General features: G+C 58.7%; 3 protein-coding genes across 8 annotated transcripts in view; 1 reads left to right on the forward strand and 2 right to left on the reverse strand.

Annotated features, from left to right (window-relative positions):
• The first annotated feature begins 524 nt into the window (after positions 1–524).
• On the forward strand, positions 525–6362 carry GAS2L2 (growth arrest specific 2 like 2). The gene is made up of 7 exons (XM_033518952.1): positions 525–789; positions 880–1249; positions 1845–2083; positions 2222–2329; positions 2839–2935; positions 3277–3541; positions 3700–6362. Exons 2-7 carry the CDS (start codon positions 892–894, stop codon positions 4940–4942), a joined length of 2310 nt encoding a protein of 769 aa, XP_033374843.1. The 5' UTR covers positions 525–789; positions 880–891; the 3' UTR covers positions 4943–6362.
• On the reverse strand, positions 5707–15268 carry RASL10B (RAS like family 10 member B). 2 transcript variants are annotated; one of them, XM_015647034.3, is made up of 4 exons: positions 15025–15268; positions 11761–12093; positions 9177–9301; positions 5707–8808 (listed from the first exon to the last, which is right to left on the reverse strand). In XM_015647034.3, the coding sequence occupies exons 2-4, from the start codon at positions 11974–11976 to the stop codon at positions 8538–8540; spliced, it is 612 nt and encodes a 203-aa protein (XP_015502520.1). In that variant the 5' UTR covers positions 11977–12093; positions 15025–15268; the 3' UTR covers positions 5707–8537. The 2 variants fall into 2 exon arrangements, with proteins under 2 accessions (XP_015502520.1, XP_015502519.1); XM_015647033.1 differs by lacking the exon at positions 15025–15268 and adding an exon at positions 14158–14308.
• Positions 15269–17268: 2000 nt separating this feature from the next.
• AP2B1 (adaptor related protein complex 2 subunit beta 1) overlaps positions 17269–25677 on the reverse strand; it is a 76710-nt gene continuing 68301 nt past the window's right edge. For all 5 annotated transcript variants that reach the window (XM_015646638.3, XM_015646635.3, XM_015646636.3 and 2 more), the window contains 2 exons: positions 20513–20667; positions 17269–19497 (listed from right to left, as the gene is read on the reverse strand). In XM_015646638.3, the coding sequence (XP_015502124.1) occupies positions 19423–19497; positions 20513–20667 (230 nt within the window). In that variant the 3' untranslated portion in view covers positions 17269–19422. The remainder of the gene's footprint in view (positions 19498–20512; positions 20668–25677) is intronic.

Below are 25677 nucleotides of genomic sequence, written 5' to 3' on the forward strand. Positions count from 1 at the left end.
TGCAGTGACATCAGCAGCTGGCTCCAGGGAGAGGAGGGGTCCCCCAGCACAGCAAGGAACCCCACAAAGCCCAGGAGAGGCTCTGTTTTGGTCCTGAGGTGTGAACACTTCCCTGGCAGATTTGTTTTTTGCAGGAGTACCTGGCTGCTGTGGCAGCTCTGCCAGGCTTGGCTTAGGGAGGGAGTATCCCACATTCCCAGAGGTGCCCACTCATGTGCAGTTATTTCCTTAAAGCCCCAACTCCTGGAGTCACTCCATTTGGCCAAAGACCTCGCTGTTGTGGCAATGAGGGAGCAGAGGAGCACAGAACAGAGAAAGCCCAAAGGTGGGTGTGAAAATAAACCCTTCTCACCTTGAGGTTGCCCTGAAGGTGCACCTTGTGGCCCTCAGGTCACTTCAGCTGTGGTGGAGGCGGCTGTAGGGGTTTTGGGGTGGGGGAAATCCCTCCTTGTGGGGTTGGGAACAAACTGGGGGCTGATGAGTTGCTCTCTAACTCCTTCCTGCCCCAGAGCCAGGGCTCTTGAGGGGGTGGAAATCCACCCCTGGCACGGCTGGAGAGGAGCAGGGCTGTGACAGAGGAGCAGGTGCTGAAGGGTTAACAAGGAGTGTTTGCAGCCAGTCCCTTGTCACCAAGGAGAAGGGATCAGCACTTGGGAAGGAAACAAAACACCCACTGCCCAGCAGGGTGATTTCCTCTCCCCAGCAGCACCACAGCCCTGGGACCCCGGCAGGGCTCTGGACACCAGGACAGCATCACCACCCCCTGTGGCAGGGAGCAAGTGGCACCAGGTGAGTGTGGCTGCCGGGGAGCTGGGCTGGGGACAGGGCTGGGGCACCTCTCCATGTCCCTTTCATCCTTTTCCCTCACCCTTCTCCCAGGCTTATGGCAGAATGTGGGGGGCACCGGGCACGGGGGCGCGGAGCATCCGTCCCTACCGGTCCAGCGAGCAGTACCTGTACGCCATGAAGGAGGACCTGGCAGAGTGGCTGAAGGAGCTCTATGACCTTGACATCGAGGTGGGCACCTTCTTGGAGGTGCTGGAGACGGGGGCTGTGCTTTGCTCCCACGCCAACCACGTCACCCAGGTGGCCGGGGAGTTTGCCCGTGCCCGCCCAGACGTGGCCCAGCACCTCCACCTGCCCACCACTGGTGTCACCTGCAACCTCACAGCACAGCCAGGCACCTTCCAGGCCAGGGACAACGTCTCCAACTTCATCCAGTGGTGCAGGAAGGAAATGGATATCAAAGGTAGGATGCCAGGTCCAGCTGTCCCATGTCTCAATGTTCAAATCCCCCTCCACCCCCTCCACGTGTTCCCCAAGCCCAGCACCACCCCGGCATGGGACAGCACCATGTGCCTGCATCCCTGAGCTGGAATTCCTCCTACGAGGTCCTGCAGTGTTTGCTTGGGTGCAAATGTGCACAGGAGGAATGGAAAAGGAAAGGGTGGATGGCACAGTGTGTCCCTGCCAGGCACAGCACGGTCCCAGCCCTAAGGACAGCAGGAGAAGTCCTGGCTCTGAGCAAAGCCTCTATTACCCTGTCCTACCACCGTTGATGCCCAGGAAGGAGAGTGGCACAGAGCAAGACATCCTCAGGGCACTCAGTCCCTGAGTTTTGTGGCTTTGGGAAGCCATGAAACAGCTGTAGATGCCCAAAAGGAAAGGCTCTTCCTCCTTTGTCATTTATCCCAACTCTTGTTGAACCCAACCCTATTCCTGGTGGGATGGCTCCAGTGAAGAGCACCTTCTGGGTGGGTTTTGACTCCATCTGTGCCCCCCATCCCCTCTGCCCCCATCCCCACATCCCCTGGCTCAGCCCAGCCCTGCCCTGCCCTGCCCAGACGTCCTGATGTTCGAGACAGAGGACCTGGTGCTGAGGAAGAACGAGAAGAACTTCGTGCTGTGCCTGCTGGAGCTGGCACGCCACGCGTCCCGCCTCGGGATGCGCGCCCCGACCCTGGTGCAGATGGAGGAGGAGATCGAGGAGGAGCTCCGGCAGGAGCTGGACCTGCCTCCCATGGACACCGCCCTGCCCCGGGGCCCCAGGAAACCTCGGGACCTCAACAACCTCGACCAGATGGTACAGAGGGGAGGGGGGTGGCATGGAGATGGGCATGGAGATGGATGGGCATGGGGATGGAGGTGGGTGGGGAGGGGCATGGCCACCCCGGGAGCTTTCCCAGCAGCCCTGGTGAGGACCCATCCCTGCTGCCCGCAGGTCCAGCACCTGGTGAGCCGCTGTACCTGCCCTGTCCAGTTCCCCATGATCAAGCTCTCGGAAGGGAAATACCGTGTGGGGGACTCTGACACCCTCATCTTTGTGCGGGTGAGTCTGCTCCACCCTGTGCCTTTGGGGGAAAAGCATCAGGAGTTCTGCTCTGCTGCCGTGGCCCCTTTTCCATAATCCCCCCAAAAAAGGGCCCGTGTGGGAATTTTGGCCGCATTTCCCAGAGCAGGGCAGCAGGGAAGCTCAGTCCTGCGATAGGTGTTGGTATGGATTGAACCATCCACGCGTGTGGGACCAAACCTGACATCCCACAGAGCCAAAGCCTGGTCTCACCCATCAATGGGAGCACCGGGGTGTTCTAAACCCATCCCTAAGCCTGGCCAGAGCACTCAGCACGTGTCGGAGAACAGGGATTTTCCAAAAGGATTCCCACCCTCCTTGTGGTGACGAAATAAACCTGTCGGGAGGGCGGCAGGAGCTGAGCCAGGGTCTCAGCCGTCCTTTGGGACAGCTGGTGGCACTTAGGGCAAGCCCACAGCTCTCGCAGCCCGGCCGAGCGTGTCACCCCCCGGCTGGCGGTGTCCCATGGCACGGACATTGCCGTGCAGATCCTGCGGGAACACGTCATGGTGCGGGTCGGGGGCGGCTGGGACACGCTGGAGCATTACCTGGACAAGCACGACCCGTGTCGCTGCACCTCGCTCTGTGAGTCCCCGCGTCCCCAAACCCCGCGGCTGGGTGGGCCGGGGGGGAATCTGTGCTTGGTCTCGCTGATTTTCGGGGATATTTTCGAGAGCGGGAGGCTTTGGTACAGCCATACCTCGTTGTTTTATCCGGGAATGTTGGGATTTGGGGACTTTCTTTGGCTTTGGTGGCCACTAGAGGTCATGGAAGACTTTTGAATGGAGCCGGACCCCAAAACCCGCTTTGAAGGGAGCGCATCTCTCTGCCGGCCCCCTCGGCGGGCTGGATGCCGAGCCAGGGCTGGGTGGGCTGCACCGGGGGGTGGCTGCAGGGGACAGGGCTGCTGAGTGTTGTCCCCACAGCTCACAAACAAGCCTGGAAAGCCCGGAGCCCGCAGCAGCAAGTGCAGCACGAGGTGCGGCTGTGCCCGACCCCGAGGGCGGCCGCCCGCAGCCCCCAGCCTGCGCTGCTGGTCAGCCGCTCCCAGAGCCCCCTGCCCCCCGTCCCTTGGGGGTCCCGTGTCCCCCCTGGGCCCGGCTCCCCTGCCACCCCCTCGCCGGAGGGCTCGGGTCGCCGGCCGGGTGCCAGCCCCCACCGAGAGCAGCCCCGGCGGGTCCCTTCGGGCAGGTGAGTGGCGCAGAGATGCTTCGTGCCTCCAACTGCTTCAGTTTTCTCACATCCTTGGAATTTTTTCTCCCCGCTCCCTTCTGGAGGTGCCCAGCTCCAGGCGGGATCGGGGGGGATGCTGCAGCTCCTTGGCCCCTCTCCGCTGTCTCTCCGTGCAGGATGTGGGAGCCACCCGCTGTCCCTCTGGGGAAGCAGCCGCCACCATCCCGGTCCCCGGCTCGGTCCGGCTCTCCTGGGCACGGGGCGAGGGGCCGGGCACCCACCCCTTCCCGGCTGAGCTCCCCGAACGGCTCGGGGGTCCCCGGGGCACCGCAAGGGACCAGCCCAGGGAAAGCCACCCCTGTGGCACCGGCACGGGGCAGGTCCGCAGCACCCAGCCCACGGACGGTCCCAGCACCTCCGAGAAGCACCCAGCAAGGAGGAAAATCGTCTGTGGTGGCTGCCAGGCCACAGGGAACGGGGACACCCACCACAGTGACACCCCGAGCCCCCAGTCCCTTAAAGGCCCGTGCCTCCAGTCCCCGAAAGGTGCTCGCCCCCTCCTCGCACCGGGATGGCCCGGGAGACTCACGGAGCTTGAAAAGCCCACGGGAAGGGAGGCAGGGAGCTCTTGGCCGGGGCCGACAGCCCTCAGCTCGGAATTCCTCCAGCCGACCCCCGAAACTGGACAGCGGCGTTAACCCCCCCAGGAAAGGCAGCCCGGCCGCCTCCCGGCCCCCCACCCCTCCGGGCCGTTCTGCAGAGGGGTGCAAGGTCTGGGAGGGTCCCCAGGGGACACGGCAGTGCCACCCAGCCCCGAACCCAAGGGCTGCGGCTGCCGAGGGACCTCGGGTGCCAGCGGATGAAGCCGGGGGAGGCTGCGGCCCTGGCGATGGGGCTGGGGGGCTCCGGGGGTGCTGTGGGAACTCGCAGCCCCCCGGCTATGACAGGGTGGTGGAGGAGCTCTCCCGGGGGCCGCAGCCCCTGCGCCCTGTGGGGATGTGGAGCCAGGTCCCCAAAACCCCCGCACGAGCTGTCCCGCAGCTCCCGCGCCCGGGGGAGGAGGAGCGGCCGGGACTGGGGGGTCAGACCCCGCGGGGACCCAGGGCCAACAACGCCGCCAAGCCCCGGCGGTGCCTGAAGAAGCCCGAGCGTGTCCCCTCCATCTACAAGCTGAAGCTGCGGCCCAAGGTGCGTCCCCGGCGGGACCACAGGCCGGGCAAGCGCCCCTCGCGCATCCCCACCCCGCTGGGGCATCGTCCCCCTGGTCCCCGCACCCAGCACCGCCCCCCGGGGACCCCCCGAGCCCCCCGAGCCCACCCCCGAGCCCCCCAGCCCCGCAGCACCCGCCCCACGGCCGAGCCGCCCCTGGCTGACAGCGGCACATGGCTGAGCGAGGATGATGAGGAGTCGTGGGTCTGAGCCCACCCCGAGAGTCGGACAGACGGACGGACCCGTCCTCCAAAGGTGGGAGCGATGCTGAAGCTGAAACTGGAGCTGCAGTGCCCGAGGAGTCCAAGCGAGGGGCCCCACATCACTTCGAGCGCTGCGCCCCCTCCTTCCCCATGAATTTTTTTGTGTACTGGTAATCCTGCTAAGCAGGCGTTTTGTACTGGTTTGGGTGGAAAAATCCAGCCCCAGATTGAGAGAATGGGATGCTTTCTGCAGGAGGAAGGGTTGAGCCCCCCCTGAAGTGGGGACAACCCACCCTTGACATCTGTAAAAATGTCAATGTTCCTCGATGTTCCCCATCTGCACCACGGGACCAGTGAGCCTCGTGGGTGACAGCTCCAGAGTGCTTGGGTCACTCAGGTCAGGGGGTCACAGGAGGGGTCCCTGGCTGACCCCCGTGGTCCCTCCTGGGGTGATGGATGTCACCGAGGGTCACAGCAGGCACTGCTGCACCCTGAGCCCGCAGCCACAGACCCAGCAACGCTGGTTGTGCAATAGAGATGTACCAAAACTCTTCTGTTTCCACATCTTTTCTGTGTGGGTGGGGAGGGAGAGAGGATAATCCTGAGATTATCCCATCCCCGTCCCTCTGAGAACCCCACAAGGCCCAGGAGAGCCCCATTTTCCACAAGAGGATGAAGTCAGCCCCATTTCCCTGCAGAGGAGCAGCAAATGTGAGCGCTGGGACTCTGGGAATTCAAAACCTGCCGGCAAAAACACTCCTGAGGCTGGTATGGAACAAGGGGGACAGACCTGATTTTTAATTCAATTTCAAAGAAGGAGGTGCAGGGCGTCACAGGCGGTGTAGACACCTCAGGAATCTCTAACAAGGAGTCCAGGGGGGGAAAGGAAAGCCAAGTCCAGGCAACTGGGATGCTCAGTGGGGCAGGAGGAGGAGGGAGGGAGAGGGAAGCATCCTTGGTGGGGCTGAACCAAACCCAGGCATCACCTCCACGAGCACGGGGGCAGAAACCTGGCACTGCCCTGGGCACAGCAGTGGGGCCATCCCAGCCTGTGCCAGGCCCAGGCTGCTCTCAGCAGGACCAGGGTGGCGTTGGGTGAGTGGTAAATCTGTAGTAAGGTGTGAGTAGGGCTGCGGGGTGCTCGTGGCTGCTGCTGTGCTCCCGTGAGCTCCGATCCCTGCGCCTGGAAACCTCGGATCTTCCTGCCTGGGATTCCCTGCCTGCACCCAGGGTGCCACCACCACCACCAACCCCTTCCTGGGCTCTTGGGAAAGTAACTCTTTGTAGCCCTCGTTTTCCCGGGAGCTGGGAAATGCTGTCGAAGCAGTGAGAGTTGTTATTATTACTAATATAACTTCCTCTGTCTATAAAGTACAATAGAATATAACAATTATATTTATAACCTCTTTTTTTTTGGTTTTTTTTTGGTTTTTTTTTTCTTCAAAATACTAAATAGATGCTATAAAAACCTGTAACTAATTGTGCTATAAACTGCAGGCTACAGGGTTATAACAAACAATGTATTGGCTTAGTCGTTGATATGTGTACGTCGGAGCACTTCATAAATGCTTTATTATTAGCATTTACTGAGGAATTTCCTTCTCAGACAATTTAGAGGGATAAAGCTCTAGCCAGAGATCGATAAGTGGACTTACATGTGTTAATAAATCCTGACAGGATGAGCTTGGCTGGGGGAGCCGGGCTTGCCGTGAAGGCGAGGGATGGTGACAAGTGCCACTGCCCTTCCCGGCTGAGATGGCCCCGTGTCCCCTCCCATTGTCTTTCCTCATTTTTTCCCTTTTTCTGTTAATTTTGGAGCAAGGGGTTTGATTCCCCAAGCAGGGAGGGAGCAGCAGGGTGTGTACCCCCAGCCCTGGGGCAGGGATGGGGCGCTGAGAGGCACTGGAGCTCAGCTGGAGCTGCCTTTAACGGGAAGAATTTCGAGGGCACAGCGGAGCTGCTGGGCCGTGGACACCTGGCTGTGGTGGGAGACAGGGCTGGGTGTCCTGGTTTGCTGCCCAGAGCAGCGCTGAGCCCCTCCAGCTCCTTGCTACAGCAGGAATTACAGAGATGGTTTTGCTGGAGGACGGATCAGACACAGATCCTGCCTCAGGAGGTGAGGATGGTGTTTCCCTGTGTCACACAAGGACCAGCCATGGACAAACCACGACCCCTTTGGCCTCTTGCTCGCCCTTCACTGCCCCATCATCATCATCATCATCATCTCCTAACAGGGGCTGCCCTTTGCCAACCCACCCTGCAGGGCAGGCTGCAGGCAAGCTGCAACTCTGGTGTGAAAAATAAACCAGAACGATTAAAAAAAATAAATAAAATTTAAAAAAAAATAAACGGGGGACTCACTTTCCTATAAGGGATATGCAGAGAGAAAAAAACCCCAAGAACACAACTGGAAGTGCTGCTCCAGCTCCCGGCTGCTGCCGAGGGTCTCACCGGGATGGAGGTGACATCCCTGTGGGAAAACCCAGCGGGGTGGGAGCTGGTGGCCGTGCCGGTGGCTGTCCTGGCACAGGGACAGTGGACCCCTGCCCCCCTGGCCGGGACACCGCGGGGCTGGGGTGGAACAAAGCCGGTCCCCTGCTGAGCCCGGGACGAGAGGTAGCGAGGGGTGACCTGACCGGCAAAGAGCGTTCCCAGATTATTTGGTGTTCACAGGCTGGGGGGGAGGAGAAGCCTTCCGGGGCTGTGCTGGGGCAGAGGGGAGCTCCGAGCCCTGGGAAGGCAGAATCCAGCATCCTGGGGATATCAGGAGCAGGATGGAGACTTACTTTTTTTCCCCCTTTCTCGCTTTTATCCAGAAATTCCACCTGGAAATTTGACCCGACCGAGCTCAAAGACAGCCCATGTAACCTGGCTGCTCTCCATAGGGAGAAATCCCAGCTCCACAAGGGGAAAAGCAGGATTCCTGTTCCCCTATGCCCCAAGGACAGAAGCACGCCCAGAACAGCGGGGTGCAGGCGCTGGGTAATTCCCCTCCAGGAGCAGGGGATGGCAGCAGCAGCGCTGCCCCTGCGCTGCCAGGGCAGGGCCGGCAAGGATGAACCGACAGCCAAAATCTGGGCACCCTCCGAGGCTTCTCCTCCACCCTCCAGTGCCGGGCACACCCCCCCGGGATGGCTCCGGCCTCAAGCACCGGAGAGAGCTCAGGGGATTAACCAAGGATCACCCTCACCCTTCACCATGCCCAGGCAGCCTGGCCACCTCCCTGTTCATCCTGGCCACCTCCTGTCCATCCTGGCCACCTCCTGTCCAGCCTGGCCACCTCCTGTCCAGCCTGGCCACTCCCTGTTCATCCTGACCACCTCCTGTCCATCCTGGCCGCCTCCTGTCCAGCCTGGCCACCTCCCTGTCCAGCCTGGCCGCCTCCTGTCCAGCCTGGCCACCTCCTGTCCATCCTGGCCGCCTCCTGTCCAGCCTGGCCACCTTCTGTCCAGCCTGGCCACCTCCCTGTCCATGCTGGCCACTGCACCGCCCTGCCCAGGGCTCCCCGTCCCCAGATGTCACCGCAGGGGACACGGAGGTGCCTCCAGCGCCGCTCCGGGGAGCGGAGCCGGGGGTCCCCGGGGGCAGGGGGGGCTCACATCTCACATGATGGTGCAGCGGTTCCTGCGCAGCGCGCCCTGGAAGCGGATGGTGGTGTGGACGTGCTTGCAGCGGGCACAGCCCACGCTCTTGAGGAGCTCGCTGAAGAGCAGCAGGATGTGCCAGTTGTACTTGGCCGAGCACTCGATGTAGCCGCACTTCCACGTCTTCTTCACCAGGTTGGAGACGTTCCAGCGCGGGATGACCCGGCCCCGCTGCAGGTCCCGCTTGTTGCCCACGATGATGATGGGCGTCTCCGAGGTGCCGATGACCCTGGGGAGGGCGGGAGGTGAGAGAGGATGGAAAGGGACGGGGTAGAGCGGGACAGCCCCACCGGCCCGCAGAGCTCATCCCATCCCAAACGGATGGGATTGCCAGGCAGAGCGTGCCTTGTCCCCTTGTCCCCTTGTCCCTCTCCACGGCCAGCCACCCCTCGATTCCCTGCTCACTCAGGGCTCACCCACACGGGACACCTGCCTGGGCTTCTGCTGTTTGCTGTTTTGTTTTTTGGGCTCCCATCCCTGCAAAGGGGTTTGGTGCCAGTCTAATGCCAGGATGTGCCCCCTTGATGCCCTTCTCCCTCTCCAGGAGCCGCAGGGCTCCACCACCGTGGGCACACACCATCCTAAAGCCATCCCTACCTTGTTTCCAGGATCTGCTGGCGGATGGTTTTGATGTACTCGAAGCTGTCAAAGCAGCAGATGTCATAGACCAGGATGTAGGCATGGACACTCCGGAGCCCCCTGCAACACACGTCCGCCCACTCCTGCAAGGTGCAGAGAGGGATCAATCCTGGCTCAGCCCCGCTGCCGTGCCTGGGGGATGCCCTGCCCTGCCCTGTTCTGGGGATGGGCACCCCAAGGAGGCTGCTGTGGCAGCAGGGGGGCTGCACATTCCCCAGCCCTGACCTCAGCACCCACCTCTGCTCTGTCCTGCCCCATCTGTGTCTGCCCCCACAGCTCCAGAGATCCCTTATTCCCCTTTTCAATTTTGGATTTGCCAGCCCCAATCCCGCTCCTGCGTGAGGATTGCAGCCTAATTACAGCTCCAGTGCTGAGCTGGGAGTGGGGCTGAATGCCCCCTGCCCTGTGTGTAAAAGCTTCGTCCTCCAGAGCTGCTAATGAGCTGTGTTAATTAGTGATGCACCCTGGTTTTTGGGGCAGGGCAAGTGAGGAGGATGCTGAGCCCTATCTGAGGTCTGAGGGAGAGGCACCAGCAGCTCTGTGGGTCAGGGGGGGAAAGGGGCAGCAGGTCTGTCTGGAGGGGACATGGGGACAGAGGAGAAGCAGAGGCTGCTCAGGAATTGAGTCTGCGAGAGCAAGATGTGGATCCAGGGCAGAGGCAGGCAGGAGTGGCCTCTCCACAGCCAAAATCTGAAGCTGTGAGAAATTCATGCTGTTAGGAAACCCCTGCATTTCTGGGAACAACGGGAATCTTTTTTTCCCCATGCTATAAGAGTGAAAATCTGCCTCACTCGGGGCACTTTCCCACCCCAGCAGTGGGACCCTGCAGGCAGCACTGCAAAACCCTCCCGAGTGCCTCTGGAAAGGAGAAAGATTCTCCAGAGAGGAAAAGCATCACTTCTCCCTGAGCAAACCCCTTCAGAGCCATGAATCAGCCCTTCCCGGGTTTATCATCAGAATGAGATGGGGAAAGGGGAGTTTTGGGATGTGCGTTGATCTCCGTCACTGAGGGCAGCACGGGAAGGAGCTGGGAGGGGGCAGAGTGACACAGCCTCTCCCTGTGCACCCAGGGGAGATGTGGGGAGATCCTCAGGCTCAGAGATGCAGGAGGATGAAGCAGAAGCCTCTGGGTTACTCTGGGTCCTGACACATCTGGGAGACACCAAACTGCAGCTATTTCACCGTGCTGGGGGGCAGCTCAGCGATGCCACGATGGTTTTCCTCACGCAGTGCAGGTTTCCCGGGATGCTCGAGCTGCAGAAGTGTTGCACTGCGGGAGCAGGATCGCAGAGAGCCACTGGCTCCTGCTCCTCTTCCAGGACAGCACTGCAGGGATGCTTCTCCTGGCACAGAGCTGAGTCCAGCGATGTTTCCCAGCAGACAGAGCCATATCCCTCACCATGGCCCTCTCCTTTCCCCTCGGAGCCATCCCTCTGATCACCCTCTCTTCCCTGGAAACCTCCATCTGCTCCCACCGGCCGCCTCCTCTGGAGTGCAGCAAGGCAAGGAGTTAATGGAGTGTGTAAACATCGGCTGCTGTGTCAATAAATTACCCTTTGCTATTTCGGGCTGTTTCTCACGCTGACCTTTTGTTCCCTGCACTCACCCATTAATTTTTAAACCTTCTCCTCTCCCCTGGAATGCCCACTTCACCTCCTGCCCGATGGCACAGGGACTCTCGGAGCACTACATGACCCTGTTCCTGCTGGGGACAGGGACACTGTGACTAACTGAGGTGGCCCCACTGGTGGCACTGCCCTCCAGCGTGGCTGCAGCCACAGCTGGGAACCTCCAGCTCCTTTCCCCACAGTGGTGACACAACTTGTGTCCCTGGGACTGGGGCTATGGCATGAGCTTAAAATCCCTTTTTCCCTCATTAACTCCATCCAGAGGTTGTTGGCACTGGTGGCAACATTTTCCACCCCCACACTGCCTTGTGGGGGTGCTTTGGAAGCACCTGGGGGTAGAGGAGGAGCTGGTGGGTTCAGAGCTCCAGGAACAAGCCCAGGCCATGCTGGAGGGGGTGATGGCCACTCCCAGGAGGGGACAAGCTTTGCCTGGCTTGAGCAGTGGGTGCATCAGGGCTCTGGCTCTCCAGGTTTTCACCTGAATGCTCTGCTGTTGTGTCTGACAGGCATGGGACTGGATCCCAGTGCTCCAGGATCCCAGCAACTCCAGGATCCCAGTGCTCCAGGATCCATCCCAGCACTCCAGGATCCCAGCACTCCAGGATCCATCCCAGCACTCCAGAATCCCTGTGCTCCAGGATCCCAGCTGGACGTGGCTGTGGCATCTCTCCTTGGAGAGGGATGCCACCTCTCTTGTGTTCATTGTCACCAAACTTTAAAGCACATTTTATCCTGGACCTGCTCAGCCACGAGGACACAATCCCTCATTTAGCAACCAAACCCTGATGTGGAGGGAGAAGCATCCCCCAAAAAAAGCGATGCGGAACTGGAACCCCACAAAATTTAACAGCAAAACCCCACGGAGGTCACCGGAGACCCCCCAGAGGTGGAGGCCCCCTCGGGTGCCCCCCTACCTGCAGGGTGTTGACAGGGAAGGCGGTGATGGGGGGAAAGTCCATGATCTGCAGGTCGTGGACGTGGCCGTTCATGACCACGGCGGGCAGGTAGACGCGGCGGGCCGTGGTGGGCACGCACACCTCGCTGAACTCGTTGTACAGGAACTGCCGGACTATGGCACTCTTGCCCACGCCCTGGGCTCCCAGCACGGCGATCTTGAAGGTTGCCACCATCCCGCCGCACGCCGGCCGCTGCCCTGGTGCTGCCTCCGCGGTGCCGAGGCCGCATATTCCCGAGCAGGGGGCCTCAGCCCCATTCAGGATGCATTTCCCCTCCGGGACTCCACGTCACTGCAAGGCCAAGGAGAAGCTGGTCAGGTCTGGGAGACACCCTGGAGTTACGGCGGTGTCGCTTCAGGGGAGGTTTTCTCAAGCAGGAGCTGCGCCCTTGGCGCTGCAGGACCTCAGGGTCCCCCTTGGAGCCTCCCACCCCAGCAGCCAAGGAAAGCCAGGATTTGGGTGAACTTTATTCCGGGAGGGTTCTCACAGGCACATTCAGCCCTTTGAGCAAGGGAAGGGTCTGTCTGTGGCTCAGGGTTTGCTCAGCAGGGTCCCAGGCTGCGCTGGGGACTCAGCCCATGGCCGCTGTTACCAGCTGCTCCTTCCCGGTGCTGCCCCAAGCCGGGAAATCCATCTTCCCTCCTCTTGGACAGCCGGAATTGCCTTTTGCCGGGCGGGGGCAGATCGCTCTGTGCCTGCGAGCGACAGCTTGAACGTTTCGTTTCAGGCTTTGAGCACTTGGGCAATTAACCTGATGGGGAATCATTTGCCAGCCAGCTGCCAGGGTGAGCCCGCAGCCACCGCATGTGCTGAGGGACCCCGGGGCAGGGCCCGCGTGTGGGGGGACACGGGGGGATGACCCACACACAGGAATGGGGAGCTGAGGAGACTCCAGGACCGGGAGCTGTGATGGGGATGGCAAGGGCGAGGGGCTGGGTCCCATTTCCACTCGCTCTCTTCTCTAGCAGGCAGCTTGTGCTTTATCCCAAAGCGTGGATGCTTTGACCAATTTCTGATTCTCTGGTTCATTTTCCCTAAAAAAGCCATCTCCGAAGTGCAGGGCAGCAGCTGAAAGTGTCAGGTTCAAACACCCCGTTGTGCCTGTTTGGTGGAGATTATTTACCCCAGGGGGAGCCTGGGCACAGAGGCTGGCACTGCTGGGTGCTGGAGTGGCCAAGCTCCCCAGGATCCCTTCAGCTGAGCCATGGCTCACACCATCCTCACCTTCCTCCCTCCAGCACTGGGGACCTTGTCCCCCCGTGCTGCTGGCGCTGTCCCCCGGGGTGCTGGCTGTCCCCAGCCCCGGCAGCGGGAATGTTTCTGTGCCAGATGCAGGGAAATGGGGGGTGCGGGAGCCCCCGGGCCCGACCCTGCCAGGGCCTTTCTCCGCCAGCAGACAGCACTGTCACTGCAGGTCCCGGGGGCCACTCCGCTGCAGGGACAACCCCGTCCCCACAAACCCTTCCTCCTCACGGCAGCGTCCCCAGCTCCGCTGCGGGGCCCGAGGGTGATGGAGCGGCACAACTGGAAACCCAGTGCCCGCAGGGCGCCCTGGAACTGGGGCACAGGCTGAGCCCCGCTGAGCCTCTGCCAGAACCGCCTCGCCCTCTGTGCTGGCACGAGGGGCACCCCAAAAACATCAGAGGCCGACCTGACGGTCCCCAGCCCTATCAGCAGCTACTGTGGGAAACTGAGGCACGGCGGGGGGACCCTTCGGGGCACCCCACGGTGGGGTGGAGGAGCTGGGACCAGCCGCGGGTCCTCGGGCGCACCAGGCCGGGCTCCGCGGGCTGCAGGGCCGGGCGGGGGCTCGCAGGGGGCTCCAGGGAAAGGTGGCGCCGGCCCCCGCTGCGACCTTGGCCATCCTGCCACGCCTGGGGCACTGGAAGGGGCAACCCCTGAGCCCCGTAGGGCGGGGGCGGCAGCGTCTCTCACCCCACATCCCTCACCCCACATCCCTCACCCCACATCCCTCACCCCACATCTCTCACCCCACATCCCTCACCCCACATCCCTCACCCCACATCCCTCACCCCACATCTCTCACCCCACATCCCTCACCCCACATCCCGCCCCCCACATCCCCCGCACCCCCCGCACCCAGACCCTGCCGGGGATGCTCCGGTCGCGGTCGCAGCGCGGCACCCCCGGCCCGCGGGGTGGCTGGAGGTGATCGGGGGATGCCGAGGGGAGACAACACCCGCAGCCGCCGCGCCGGCGGGCGAAGGGGAGCGGAGAGCACCGGAGCTCAACTTTCGCTGGGGACCCCCTCGTCCCCTCATGCCAGCCACCCCCGGCCCTGCCCAGCGGTAACTTTGCCCTCCCCGTCCTGCCCTTCCCGGCGGATCCCCGTACCTGGCAGCGGCGGCCCGGGCCCGCGGAGCCCCGGCGGGCGGCGGAGCCATGCGGCGAGCCCGGCTCGGGGCGGGCGGCCCCGCTGCAGAGCCCCGGCCCGGCCCGGCCCCCGCCCGGCGCGGCGACACCGGGGGGCGGCGGCGGGGAGCGGAGAGCCCGGCCGGGGCACGGCGGGGAGGGGCGGCGGGGTCCGGGCAGGGATGGAGGCAGAGCCCGGTGGGATGGCGGGGATGCCCGGGAGGGAGGCGGGCAGCGCCCGGGGAGGGATGGAGGGAGGGAGGGATGGAGGGAGGGAAGCAGGCAGAGCTCAGGCAGGGATGCAGGCAGCGCCCGGGGAGGGAAGGAGGCTCTGCCGAGGCAGGGATGCAGAGGATGCCCGAAGAAGGATGCGGGCAGTGCCCGGCAGGGAAGGAGGCAGCACCCGGGAAAGGAGGCAGGGAATGCCCAGAGCGAGCCGCAGGAATCCAGCAGAGACACCGGCTTCTCCCGGGGCTCTGGGGAGGCGCCGATGGGAAAAGACCCTCCCATGTCCCCCCTGCAGTGTGCTGGGTGCAGCGCCGTCACCCCTTCCCTCCCCGGCTCCCCCGGCATCTGGGCGCTGATGCCCACCCCGGAGCAGCCCCTCGGGCCAGATTCCTTCGGGGGAGGTGGGCAGGACCCCTCCCGGGAGCCTTTCCCTCCTCCGACCCTGCTGCTCGCTGCGCTCTCGGGCACAGAGCAGGCTTCACCTCCTCCCGCGGGCAGGGCTGGGGGTCTCTCCGTGCCCGGGGGGGACCCTGAGCCCAAGCTGGTTGCAGGCCCCACCAAAGGAGGGACATTTCTGTGGCAGAGGCTGCATTTTTGGGTCACCCCGCACGGAGCATTTACCTGCGTGCTGGACAGAGGGGAGATGCTGGCTGCACCTCCAGGAACATGGTCCAGGCCCCCGGGACACGCTGCTGATGGACTCCCTGCACCTCTCTGCTCCTCGAAACAGACCCCAAAGCCCTGTCCGGCCCCCCGTGACACCAGCGAGCACCGAGGTGTCTGCACAGCTCTGGCTGCGATCGCACGGGCTCGGCTGAGCCCCAGCACCGGCGACAGCTCGGCCGGGCTCCCCCCAGCCTCGTCAGCACCTTTGGCTGGGAAAAATCATCTCCGGGGGCTCCTCTCCAGGGTGAGGAGGGGGTGCAAGTGGGAACACAATGCCGAATCCCTTCTGGGGGACAAGGGGACGGCAGACACAGCCCCACGGCCGGGGGGTGCAGCCTTTGTGCCACCCCGGCAGCAGCAGCGGGCAAAGCGGGTCACAGCCCCTCCGCCGTGCCCCGCGTTACAGCCGGGCTGGCAGAGACCTGGGCGTTATTTCCCTGCAAAGAACAGGATATTTCTGTGTCCCGGGGGTTATTTCCAGCCCGAGCTGCTGCTCCGCTTCCCCGCATCGCCATAAAGCAGCGCCGAGCCCTGGAATGTTTCAGGGAGAGCGCAGGGATCGGGCTGCACATGAACTCTCCTGCACAATTCAGGCTCCAGCCTCGGGGCTATTTTTAGCAGTTCCCTCCGAGATGCTCTTCAGTTGCAGTTTTATGTGTGAAATTTAATATACGAGGATGGGGGGGAGGGGAGTGGGGCTGGATCCTGGCACGTCCCTGCTGGCTGGGAGGTTTATCCCAGTCTCAGCGACACGAGTCCAAGGCAAACCTGAAATCATCCATCCAAGAGCTCCTGTGCTCTGATGTGCAGGTGGCAGCAGGGGACAGGCAGAGCTGGCGGCTCGGGGAGCTGTGGTCAGATCCTGCCAGATCCAAAATCCTCCCCTGAGTCCCTGCCTCTCCCCACAGCCATCAGGGGCTCAGGGACCTGCTGTCACTGGCACGGAGCAGGTGAGGCCAGTGGGAGCAGCAGGGATTTTGGGGAGCCCACCCAGCACAGCAGGATTTGCCCCAGCTCCAGCCAGAGCAGCAAGGAACAACTCAGGAGGTCCCTGTCCCACATCATGGGCCTCAGGAACAGGGAAGGCTGTGGGGACCAATCCCACCTGGCAGTTCCCAGCTCAGGGAGCATCACCTGTGTCCCCTGAGCCCCACGGGTGACAAATCCAGCTCCCAGGGTTGGTGTGTCCCTGCTGACAGGGCACACTGTCTGGCAGCAGCAAAGACCAGGTTTTTCTTGAGGAGCCTTTGGCAGAACAGGGAGGGAGGAAGAAACCTTTCCCTTTGCCACAGGACATGAAGGGACAGCAGCTGACAGGGCATGGCCCTGAGAAACCCAGAGCAGCTTTTGCTCCTGTTGGGCCAAATGCTGCTCCAGCAGGGAATGCTGATCCCATCCCAGGCACACCAGGGATGCAGGAAGGGACACAACAGCAAGATCAGGGACCCCAGACCAGGCTGTCACTGTTGTTGACATGTGCAGCTGCTTCTAACACAAATCCCCATGCAAGCCAACACTGGTTGATATGGCACCTGCCCTCCAGAGAGGGTGGGAGTTCCCAAAAATCCAGGTGCTGCTAAGCCAGGGCTGGGCAGGGTGAGGGAAAAGGACACTCTGCTCTAGAGCAACACCTCCCAGACCTGCTGCTTGTTCTGCTGGATTTCTGCCACTTCAGGCAGTTTGGGGCTGCCCAAGCTTGGCTCTGGCCTGGCACAGAGGTTTTGCAGCCCAACCCATCTTGCTTGAGATGGCACCAGAGATGGCAAAGCCCTCTGAAAAACAACAGCACCACTGCAAAGCAATCCAAACCCATCACTGACTCCCAGGATTTTATTATTTCATCCCAGGAAAAACAGGTCACACTAAACCCACCTGGGGCCCCAAAAGGGCTAAATCACTAAAAAGGGTACATCCATCTTCTGCTCCTCATCTGAATCTGTCCCTGCTGCCCTTTGAGATGAGGAGAAGCAGCTGTTGGAGGACCAGGGAAACTTGCTGCCTCCTCCCCCTGCAAGCCCCAGATTTGGGGTGTCTGTGCTGTAGAAGTGACTGGTGGAAAGAGAAGCCTGGTGGGTGAGCAGACTCCTTCCCACCAAATCCAGCCCTCAGCCCTGCTGCTCCCCCAGGCAGAGGCAGTGTCAGGGGAATGGCTCCTCCTCTCCCCATCCCCATCCCCACAGAGCCACACGCAGCCAGAGCCTCGTGGAAATGAGTTTATTGACACGGAGGGCAGGTAAAGCCTGAGGAGCAACACGAACGGCGAACACTCGAACGAGCAGGGGCGGAGGGAACGCCACCGACAGCCCCGGCTCTGCTGAGACACCCACCCCGAAAGCTGGGAAGGAATTTGGCAAGAGAAGGAGGCGCTCAGCAACCCCTCCCCACATCGAAGCTGAGCTCTCCTCCCTGCCCCGACACAGCACCGCACTCAGTGCCACCGGTGCTTCCTTAATTACTCTGTTAATGACTTTTACACTACACCCGCAGGGCTTGGAGCACATCACCTCCCAGCACACGTGGGCAGGGCTCAAGGGCCGGGTTGCTCCAGCTCTGCCCCACTTTCTTCCAGAGCACAGGGGTTCCTACACGGGGACACCACCTTCCTCAGGGTCCTGCAGCTCCTGGGTGCTCCTGGAGCCTCTCCCAGGACACTGCGACCTTTTCCCAGCACTGGTTTCTCTTGGCTGCAGTCAGTGCCAAAGCCCTGATGAACGATCTCCCACCGTGAAACATTTACTGCCTTTCCAAGTGACATCGAAAAGGACAACAGGGGGGTTGCTACACGCAAGAGCTTTGTTAGCTGGGGAGGAGATGTCCAAGCATGCTGGGGAGGGGGAGGCCGTTCTGGATTGGGGCTTGGATTAAGCAGGACAAGCTCTGGATGGAGCAGGGACATGCAAGAGGCTTTGCTTTCGCTGTTGCTGCAGCACTGAGGGGTTGCAATGAGGAGCCCACAGCTGTGGACTGAAAGGGAAACAATCCTGGCTCTAAGGGACAGGTTGGAAAAGAGGGGCCAGGGCATGGGGCTGCTTGGGACAGGGACTCAGAGCAGGAACCTGGCTGGCTCTGGCCACCGTGTGTCTCTGGGCACCAAGAGTGGAGCTGCAATGGGAGAAACGCTTCCATGACCTGCCCCACTCGGCCCAGCTGGAAGCTGAGTGCCCCAGGCAGGCAGGGAGCAAACGCTGCCAAGCCCAAACCATCTCCCACCACGCCCCAAACCTGGCTTTTGGGGACAGCAGGACACAGCCACTCTGCTCCCCTGGCATCCTGGGCACTGCCAGCAGTGGCCCCTCGCTGAAGGGGCCTGGCTGACACCTGCAGCCCCGCTGGGAAGTGGCACTGCCACATCTGGATGTGCCACCACGAGCCTGGGAACTGCCAGGGCCAGCGCTGGGAGAGGGGGCACAGCTCAGAGATGGCTGAGATGGCAGCTTGGCCTCAACAGGCACAGAAAGAATGGGAGGAAAAGGAGCTGCACACGGGTGAGGGTGCAGAGACCACACCTGGAACTCTGGCATGAGCCTTTTGCTCGAAGAACAGGCTCATTTCCAACATTTCATCCACTGCTGCCCTGTCACCCATCCAGGCCTGCAGCTCCTCCTCACACTAAAGCAGCCTCACTCCTCAAATCGGCAGCTCATGAGGCAGGGAGATGGCTGGAGTGAAAACACCATCAAAGCAGCGCTGTCTGCCAGCACAAGAGCAATAAAAACCCCTTTTTAGGGCTCCATCCCCCTCCTCAGACCCAACTGATGGCTCTGTTCCTAATTCCCCGAGGCCGTGCTCACCCTGCTAGACCCCGATGTCCCTGCAGGGCTCCCAAGACTTCCTTGCAATCACCTTTAAGCCAATTACAATAGAAAAACTCAAAAGAAAAAAAGTATAAAAATATAAAATAAAGTGCAGTGTTATGTTTTCGACACTTCTGCCTTGTTTTAATGAGCGGACGTGTGGTTGTTGCTCGGTGTTGGTTTTTCCAATGAGCAGTTATTTTACAAAATCCAAACTACACCTAAAGCCATTTAGAAAACACTGAACATTGGCACAAAATGGAGAGAAGCCCACGAGAACGGATGAGTGAGGGGCGAGGGGGACAGGGGAGTAGTCTGAAGCAGTGGTTACAAACTCCATGGACGCTAAAAATACCAAAGGGGTTTGTTCCCTATCATCGTTAGCACGTGGATACTAATTGCTACCTTGTTTAATCAGTGCCTTTGACTGAAATCCTACACATGAATACAGCTGCTTCCAGTTGTGAGTGCTTTTCCCTCACGCTGGCGGTGAAGGAGGCTCTGGGGACCCCTTTTTCCCCCCTCCTTCTGCAGGGTGAGGCACAGGCTCCGTCTCCTGTTAGTTTTTCAAGATGGCATCGTAGGCCTGGTAGATGTACTGGGACACTTCTGGAGCTCGGCATTTCAGGGAGAGCTGTGGAGAGGAGAGGAGGGGTTAGTGCTGGGGAAAAGAGGGGCAGGAGTTTCCTGCCATGTCCACAAAGGTGGCTGGGAATGGGTTGGACATGGCTGCTGACAAACACACGGGGTATTTCTCCTGCTTTCTTCATCACCAACTCCAAACTGCCCTTTCAGAGCTTGCTGCAAGCAGGAGGAAAACAAAAGCAGACTCCCACTGTGGGCTTCCCAAATTCTCAGCAAATGTAGGTGGCCCCACAGGCAGGAGGAAAAGGGACACGTCCCATACTGAGGCAAGGGACCTGTGCTTGTCCTCGGGCTGCAAATCACAGCACTAAACCCAAGGGCTTCTAAGGATCTGCTGCTCAGTCCTGATGGACACAAACTTGGCTGTCACTCCTCTCTAAAGCAAAGATCAGGCTGAGACCAGGCTTGCAGCATCAAACCTTGTGCAAACACTTTAAATCACCTTCCAACGCTCACACTCACCCCGCGGCTCCCCAGACCACAGATTCCTCTTGGAACTCCTGGCACAGCTTCCAACAGGAGATAAATCTTCTAATACCAGAGACACACAGGTCCCTCAGAAGGGCAGTGAAGTCAAAGAGTCACAGGGGTGCACGAGGCAGGACAGAGAGCGCCTCCCCACCAGCCACGGGCTGCTGCCAGCACAGGGCCACAGCCAGCCGGGAACACGGCGGGGCATAAATTTCCCCTTGTCTGTAAGAGGGGGAAGGGCACCCTGGCAATGCTTCCTTGCTAATATCTCTTGGCTTTATCTCTGGGTCACCTTGGCAAGTCACTGCTCGTTGCTGAGTGGGCACTGTCCCAGCTCACTGGTGACAGAGCAGGGCAATTCTGCCGCTCCTCACTTTCCCCTTCAGCACTCCTCACCCCCCCAGCCAAATTAACAGCATCCCCCTCAAAACAGAGCGAGCAGGGAGGGAGGAAGAGCAGTGAGGAAGAGCTGAGTGTGTGGGTGAGGCAGCAGGAGCCCAGGCTGTGCCATGCCCTCTGTTCTGAGCCCTCACCGTGTAGTTGGGGTTCCCGGGCTGGATGCGCAGCTCCGCCAGGATCCAGATGCCGTTGGTGAGTTTGAGGGACTGGTAGAGCATGTCCTGCCCCTCCACGTTCCTCTTGGCAATGGTGTAGACATTGTTGTTCTGCAGTTTGCTGGAGACAGTGTCTTTGGAGGGAAGAGAGGAAAAAGCACATCTGTTAGTTGAGATCCATCATCTGCAGAGACGGGAGAGCCCTGAGGAGCATTCCCAGGATGCAAGGGCACAGGGAGTGCTGGCTCCTTCCCTGGGGACAGGAGCACACATGACACAAGGAGAGAAAAAAAACCCCAGTTCTCTCCATGGACCCACCTCATTCCCTTCTGGCTGTGATCTCTTGGTAAGAACTTGCCCATTTTACAGGGCTCTCCCTGCCCTGGGTCACTCAGGATTTGAGACTTTCAAGGCTGCTCAGAGGGGAAGAGGACTCTGCTTTATCTACACCCCCAAACCAGCTACAGACAGACAAAAAGTCAGAACATGAAGGTGGAAAAGAACAAAGATCACAGCCTGAGGTTTGCTCACATTCTGAGGTCCCTCCTACTTCCTCACACACAGATGCTTCTGGCCAAATCAATGTCCTTCAAGGAAATAAAAATGCTTTCCCTCTTTTAAAAAGCAATTACTTGAAAGGGTAACCCCCCCAGACACTGACTGTAGACACCACGTTGCCAATGAGGTGTGATTTCACCTGCACACCTGGATGGGTGTCATTGTCACACACATTGTTTCTAAGGGACTTTTTGAGGAAACCAGAACAGGCAAACACAGGGAACAGCAGGACCCAAACCAGAGCCCCTGGATACCGAGGGGTTCCTCAGCACAGAGCAGAGCAAACATCAGGCTCTGGGTGCCTGTAAAGGGGCACAGTCACACTTGGGGTGGAAGATCCCACACCTGATAAGCATCACTGGCAAATTCCCATTCCTGGTGCCCAGCAGGAGAAATTTAACTCCCTGCTGGGGCAGGGGGAACACTTTATCTATGCTGGGTCACTCAGAGCAGGGTGGGCACCACTGACAAAAAATGAGGGAGAGAAACAGCCTTAAACCAACTGGCACTGAAAGCCCAGAGACTGGAAATGTGGGATCCACCTGAAGGAGCTCAGGGAGCAGGACAGCAGCAGAGAAGCAGCAAAAAGTGATTGTGCAGCTCTAATCCATCCCTGCACCCACAGACACACAGATCCACAGGGTGCCAGATTTGAGAATGGACTCCAGTGTGTGCTGAGGGACTGGAGAGAGGACAGCAGAGCCTGTTCATGCACCAGGGAATGGTGGGAGGAGGAAGCAAAGGGTCCTACAAATCTGCAGCCTGATGCAGACACTTTCCTGGAGCCTTTGCTGCACCCCTTTTCTCCCCAGGCTCCAGAGCAGCTCCCTGCAGGTCGAGGATGGTTCAGGCATCCAGCTACCCAGACACACTCAGATTTAGGCTTCCTCTCTTCCCCAGTTACTATGGAAACTGGCAGATATATGTAACTAATGAGATCTTTTACTTAAAACCCCTCATTGCCTGTCTCCTCCTCCCACCCATACTCCTCCTCTCCACAATAAACTCAGCCAGACTTGAGCACTGGGCAGTGCAGAGCAGTCCCCTGCTCACAGGGAGAGAGGCTGGGATTAATCAGTGCTGTAAGGACATCACCCACCAGGAATGAAGCCCAAATTCTCATATTCTCATGCTCTCAAGCAATCTACAGGAGCCTCCAGGCCTTTGGGAAGGTCCAACACAAGCACTGGCTCAGAGAGGAAATCCTTGTGTGAGAGGGATGTTGGTGTTAAATGGGATTTTGTCTGCCCCATTTTGACAGGCTGGGGTTAAACCTCACCCCTCTGGATGTGTCTCCTGAAGGTGGAACTTCTGGCAAGGACTTTCTCCAGCAATCCTGACACCTGCCACAGCAGCCTCCCCTCTGCTGGGAGATGCTGTTGGAATAAAGGCACTCCCTGGGGAGCAGGGATGCAGGATTGGAATGAGGAGCTGCAATTTTGGCTGCTGCTCCATCACAGGGTGTGATGGCAGAGCAGGGGAGCTCTGCTTGAGGAGCTCAGCAGGTGAGACACGGCCACAGAGCAGCTGCTCTTACACCAAAATCTTCATGTGCTGGCTCCTCCTGCAATGGAAACATCCCAGCCTCTGCTGAGGGGCAGATTTCTGAACAGGAATGTGCTTGTAGGGGGATGCAGGGAGGGCAAGTCAGGCAGGACAAACCCTAGGAAGCATATTTTCTGCTCCCCTGACCTCAGTTACCCTCCAAAGAGCACAAAAAGCCCCACCAAAAGATGCCCTGCCTCAGGCAGAGGTGGTGAGCAGGCTGGAGCTGATGCTTGGCTTGCTTAACCTCTCTCTGAGCACAGATTTGTGGCCTGGTGAGAGCTGACCCCCTCTCTCCCCCCCAGGTAGCAGCTCCCATCCCTCCTGTGCTCTGGAGTATCAGCAATTTGGATTTTGGAGATGATCAGAGTTGCTAAGCAACAGTGGCAGGCTGTGGCTGGCTGAAGGCAGGACCGCTAATGCCATGTGACAGCACAGCCTTTAAAAAAGAAATAAATAAAATAAAGCCAGGCAGATCTTGCTGGGAGCAGGGAGCTGAGCCTGAGCCCCCAGAGCCCAGGGAGGCAGGAGCAGGGCTGGGTGACTCTGGGGACTCTGCAGAGCACACAAGTCCTTCAGCAAAGCAGCACAAGCCACACCTGGCCTTGCACAGCAACTTTCTTTTGTCTCAAGGTTTATTCTCACAACCCTCCCGAAGCACAAGGAAGGACAAAGAGAGGTTTGGCCATCACTGAGGCCAGGGAAGCCTCTGACATCAGCCCAGCTTTCAGGGCTGGTTTGTTTTCCTTGTATTTTCCTTTCTGAACAGAATTCTTCACCTCAGTGCCACACAACCAAGCAGTGCACACGGAAACACAGGGAGGAGCAGCTGCACAAGGTCTCCTCCTTTGCACTGAAGTGACCCAAAACTCTTTTAACAGCACTTTTCTCCTGGGTGAAGCAAAGAATGAGCTGAAATCTTCTACCCACCAACCTAAGAACTTCACATCTGAACTCAGAGAGCCAAGATGAGCACCTGACAACCACGGGGTTTGCACGAAGGACAGGCACAACTCGGAGCCAACACTGACCTTCTCTGAACTTTGTGGCAATCTGCAACAAGCTCTCTGCATCAGAAAGTAGAATTTAATAGTTGTATTTTATGCTGTGGTAGCATAAAATATCAGCATAGAACATCCCTGTGCCATTTCTAGCAGCACCTGAATGGTTCTGAGCATCCAGCCAAGAACTGCATTCAAATACCAGGCACAGACTGATGCAGTGGGGAGGCACTTGGGGCAATGTTATGACAGTACATTCATTTCCATTACATGTAATATGCATCAGTTCTGTAATTTATTAAACTATCAGCCACAAGATTTGCACATACAGGAAAAAGAAACAATGCAAGCTTGTGTATGATTGTCTCCCAGGTTGTTTCATCAAAATAAAATCCAATTTCTCTGTTCTGGCATTAGCAAATTACTTAAGGGAGAAAAACAAAGTGACCACTGCATACCAATAAAGGCATGTGCAACTCCACACATGAAAGCTGCTACACTAAAGTGTAAATCAGTAATAAGTAAACCTAAAATTCCTGTGCTGAACAGCACAGCAACTGACTGAGTGCCATTAAATGGAAGGCAATCTCCATGTGCAACTCATCCTCTTTCACTCTGTGGGCTTGGGTAAGCAGTGTTTAGGAAAAAGAAAAACATTTAGCTCATCTGATTTGCATATCCTAATGTAGTGATCCTTTAGAATTTAGAATTTTCAAACTTGACATGTTGAAAAAAACCCAGTGTAAACAAGGCAAACTGAGCTTCAGTGCACGCTCAGTTATGGGGGAAACCTCAGTTGCACCAACAGCACCAGAATATTTGAGCTATAACAGTTAAGGAATCTATTTTCATGCACTAGATTAGTGTATTTTCATTAAAAAAAACCCCAAATCAATTAATTTAGCACTGGATTAATAAGAGATGAGAATGCTGGGATATAACCATGACCTTGTGTTTTCATTATTTCTGAATGAGACTTTCTCCAGGGAACTTTCCCAACCTCTTCCTAAGAGGCTGATGCATGGAACAGCTCTAATGAATTCAAGATGTGCAGAGCATCCTAAGCACACCTTGGTCCCACGATACAGCTCCAGAGGGACCTGTTCCTGCCCAGCCTGAGAGCTGCAGCCCCCAGGAACAGCCACAGGCCTGGTTCATCTCTCACCACTGGGAACCTGAGCCCCAAATCCTGAATTAAGCACTTGTCTCTCCCTGAGTCACTGGGAACGGTGGGAATACCTTCAAAGATGGTGAAGACACAGATCAGCTCACAGATCAGACCCCACTTCTCACTTAAAGGTGCCTGCTCCTCATCCCACAGCCTGGCACCTTAGCCCTGGCTTCACTTGCCATGCTCTGGGCTATCAGCAGCCAAGACTTTCTGGTGGCTCAGTGCTTTGGGATGAGCTGCCAGGGACAGGAGCTTTTTTTGCCATCCCTGTTTCAAGCCACCAAAGCTCAAACCAATCCTATTTGGCTTGCCTTGTGGGCAGCACAGGATGGATCTTTTACCTACAAAGGCCTGGGAGCACAGACTCCCACAGACGCTTCTCTGCTGTCTGCCTGTGTTTATCTCCTTTTTGTTTGAAGGAAGAAAAGCAATAACCTGGAGAAAAATCTGCAGTTTGCACAGGAGGTGCTGTGAGGTGACTGTTACACTGTGACAGACAGCTCTGGATGTACAAGAAACTCACACGCTGCTTTTATGACAGATAAAAATCCCAGCCCCCAACAAATCCCTGTTCCAAGCCTAACTCACTTCAGAGCCAGTTCCACTCAGGGGCTCACAGCAGCATCCTGACTATTTCCTGCTCTTGTCCAGCCTTTCCCTCTCACCATTTTTTAACATCTCCCAGGCACATCCCAACCTCTTGGTTGCACACAGCTACATCACACTGCACATCAGCTTCTTCATCACCTCTCTTAGCCATCCACTCTTGTAATTCCCCAGCTCCAAACCCCTGTGTATTCTTCATTTTCACCTTCATTTCCTTATTTGTCTTCACCTCCTTAATTAGTCCTGTCTCAGTCCAGACACTT

The sequence above is a fragment of the Parus major genome, chromosome 19 (genome assembly GCF_001522545.3).
Source record: "Parus major isolate Abel chromosome 19, Parus_major1.1, whole genome shotgun sequence".
NCBI lineage: Eukaryota > Metazoa > Chordata > Aves > Passeriformes > Paridae > Parus > Parus major.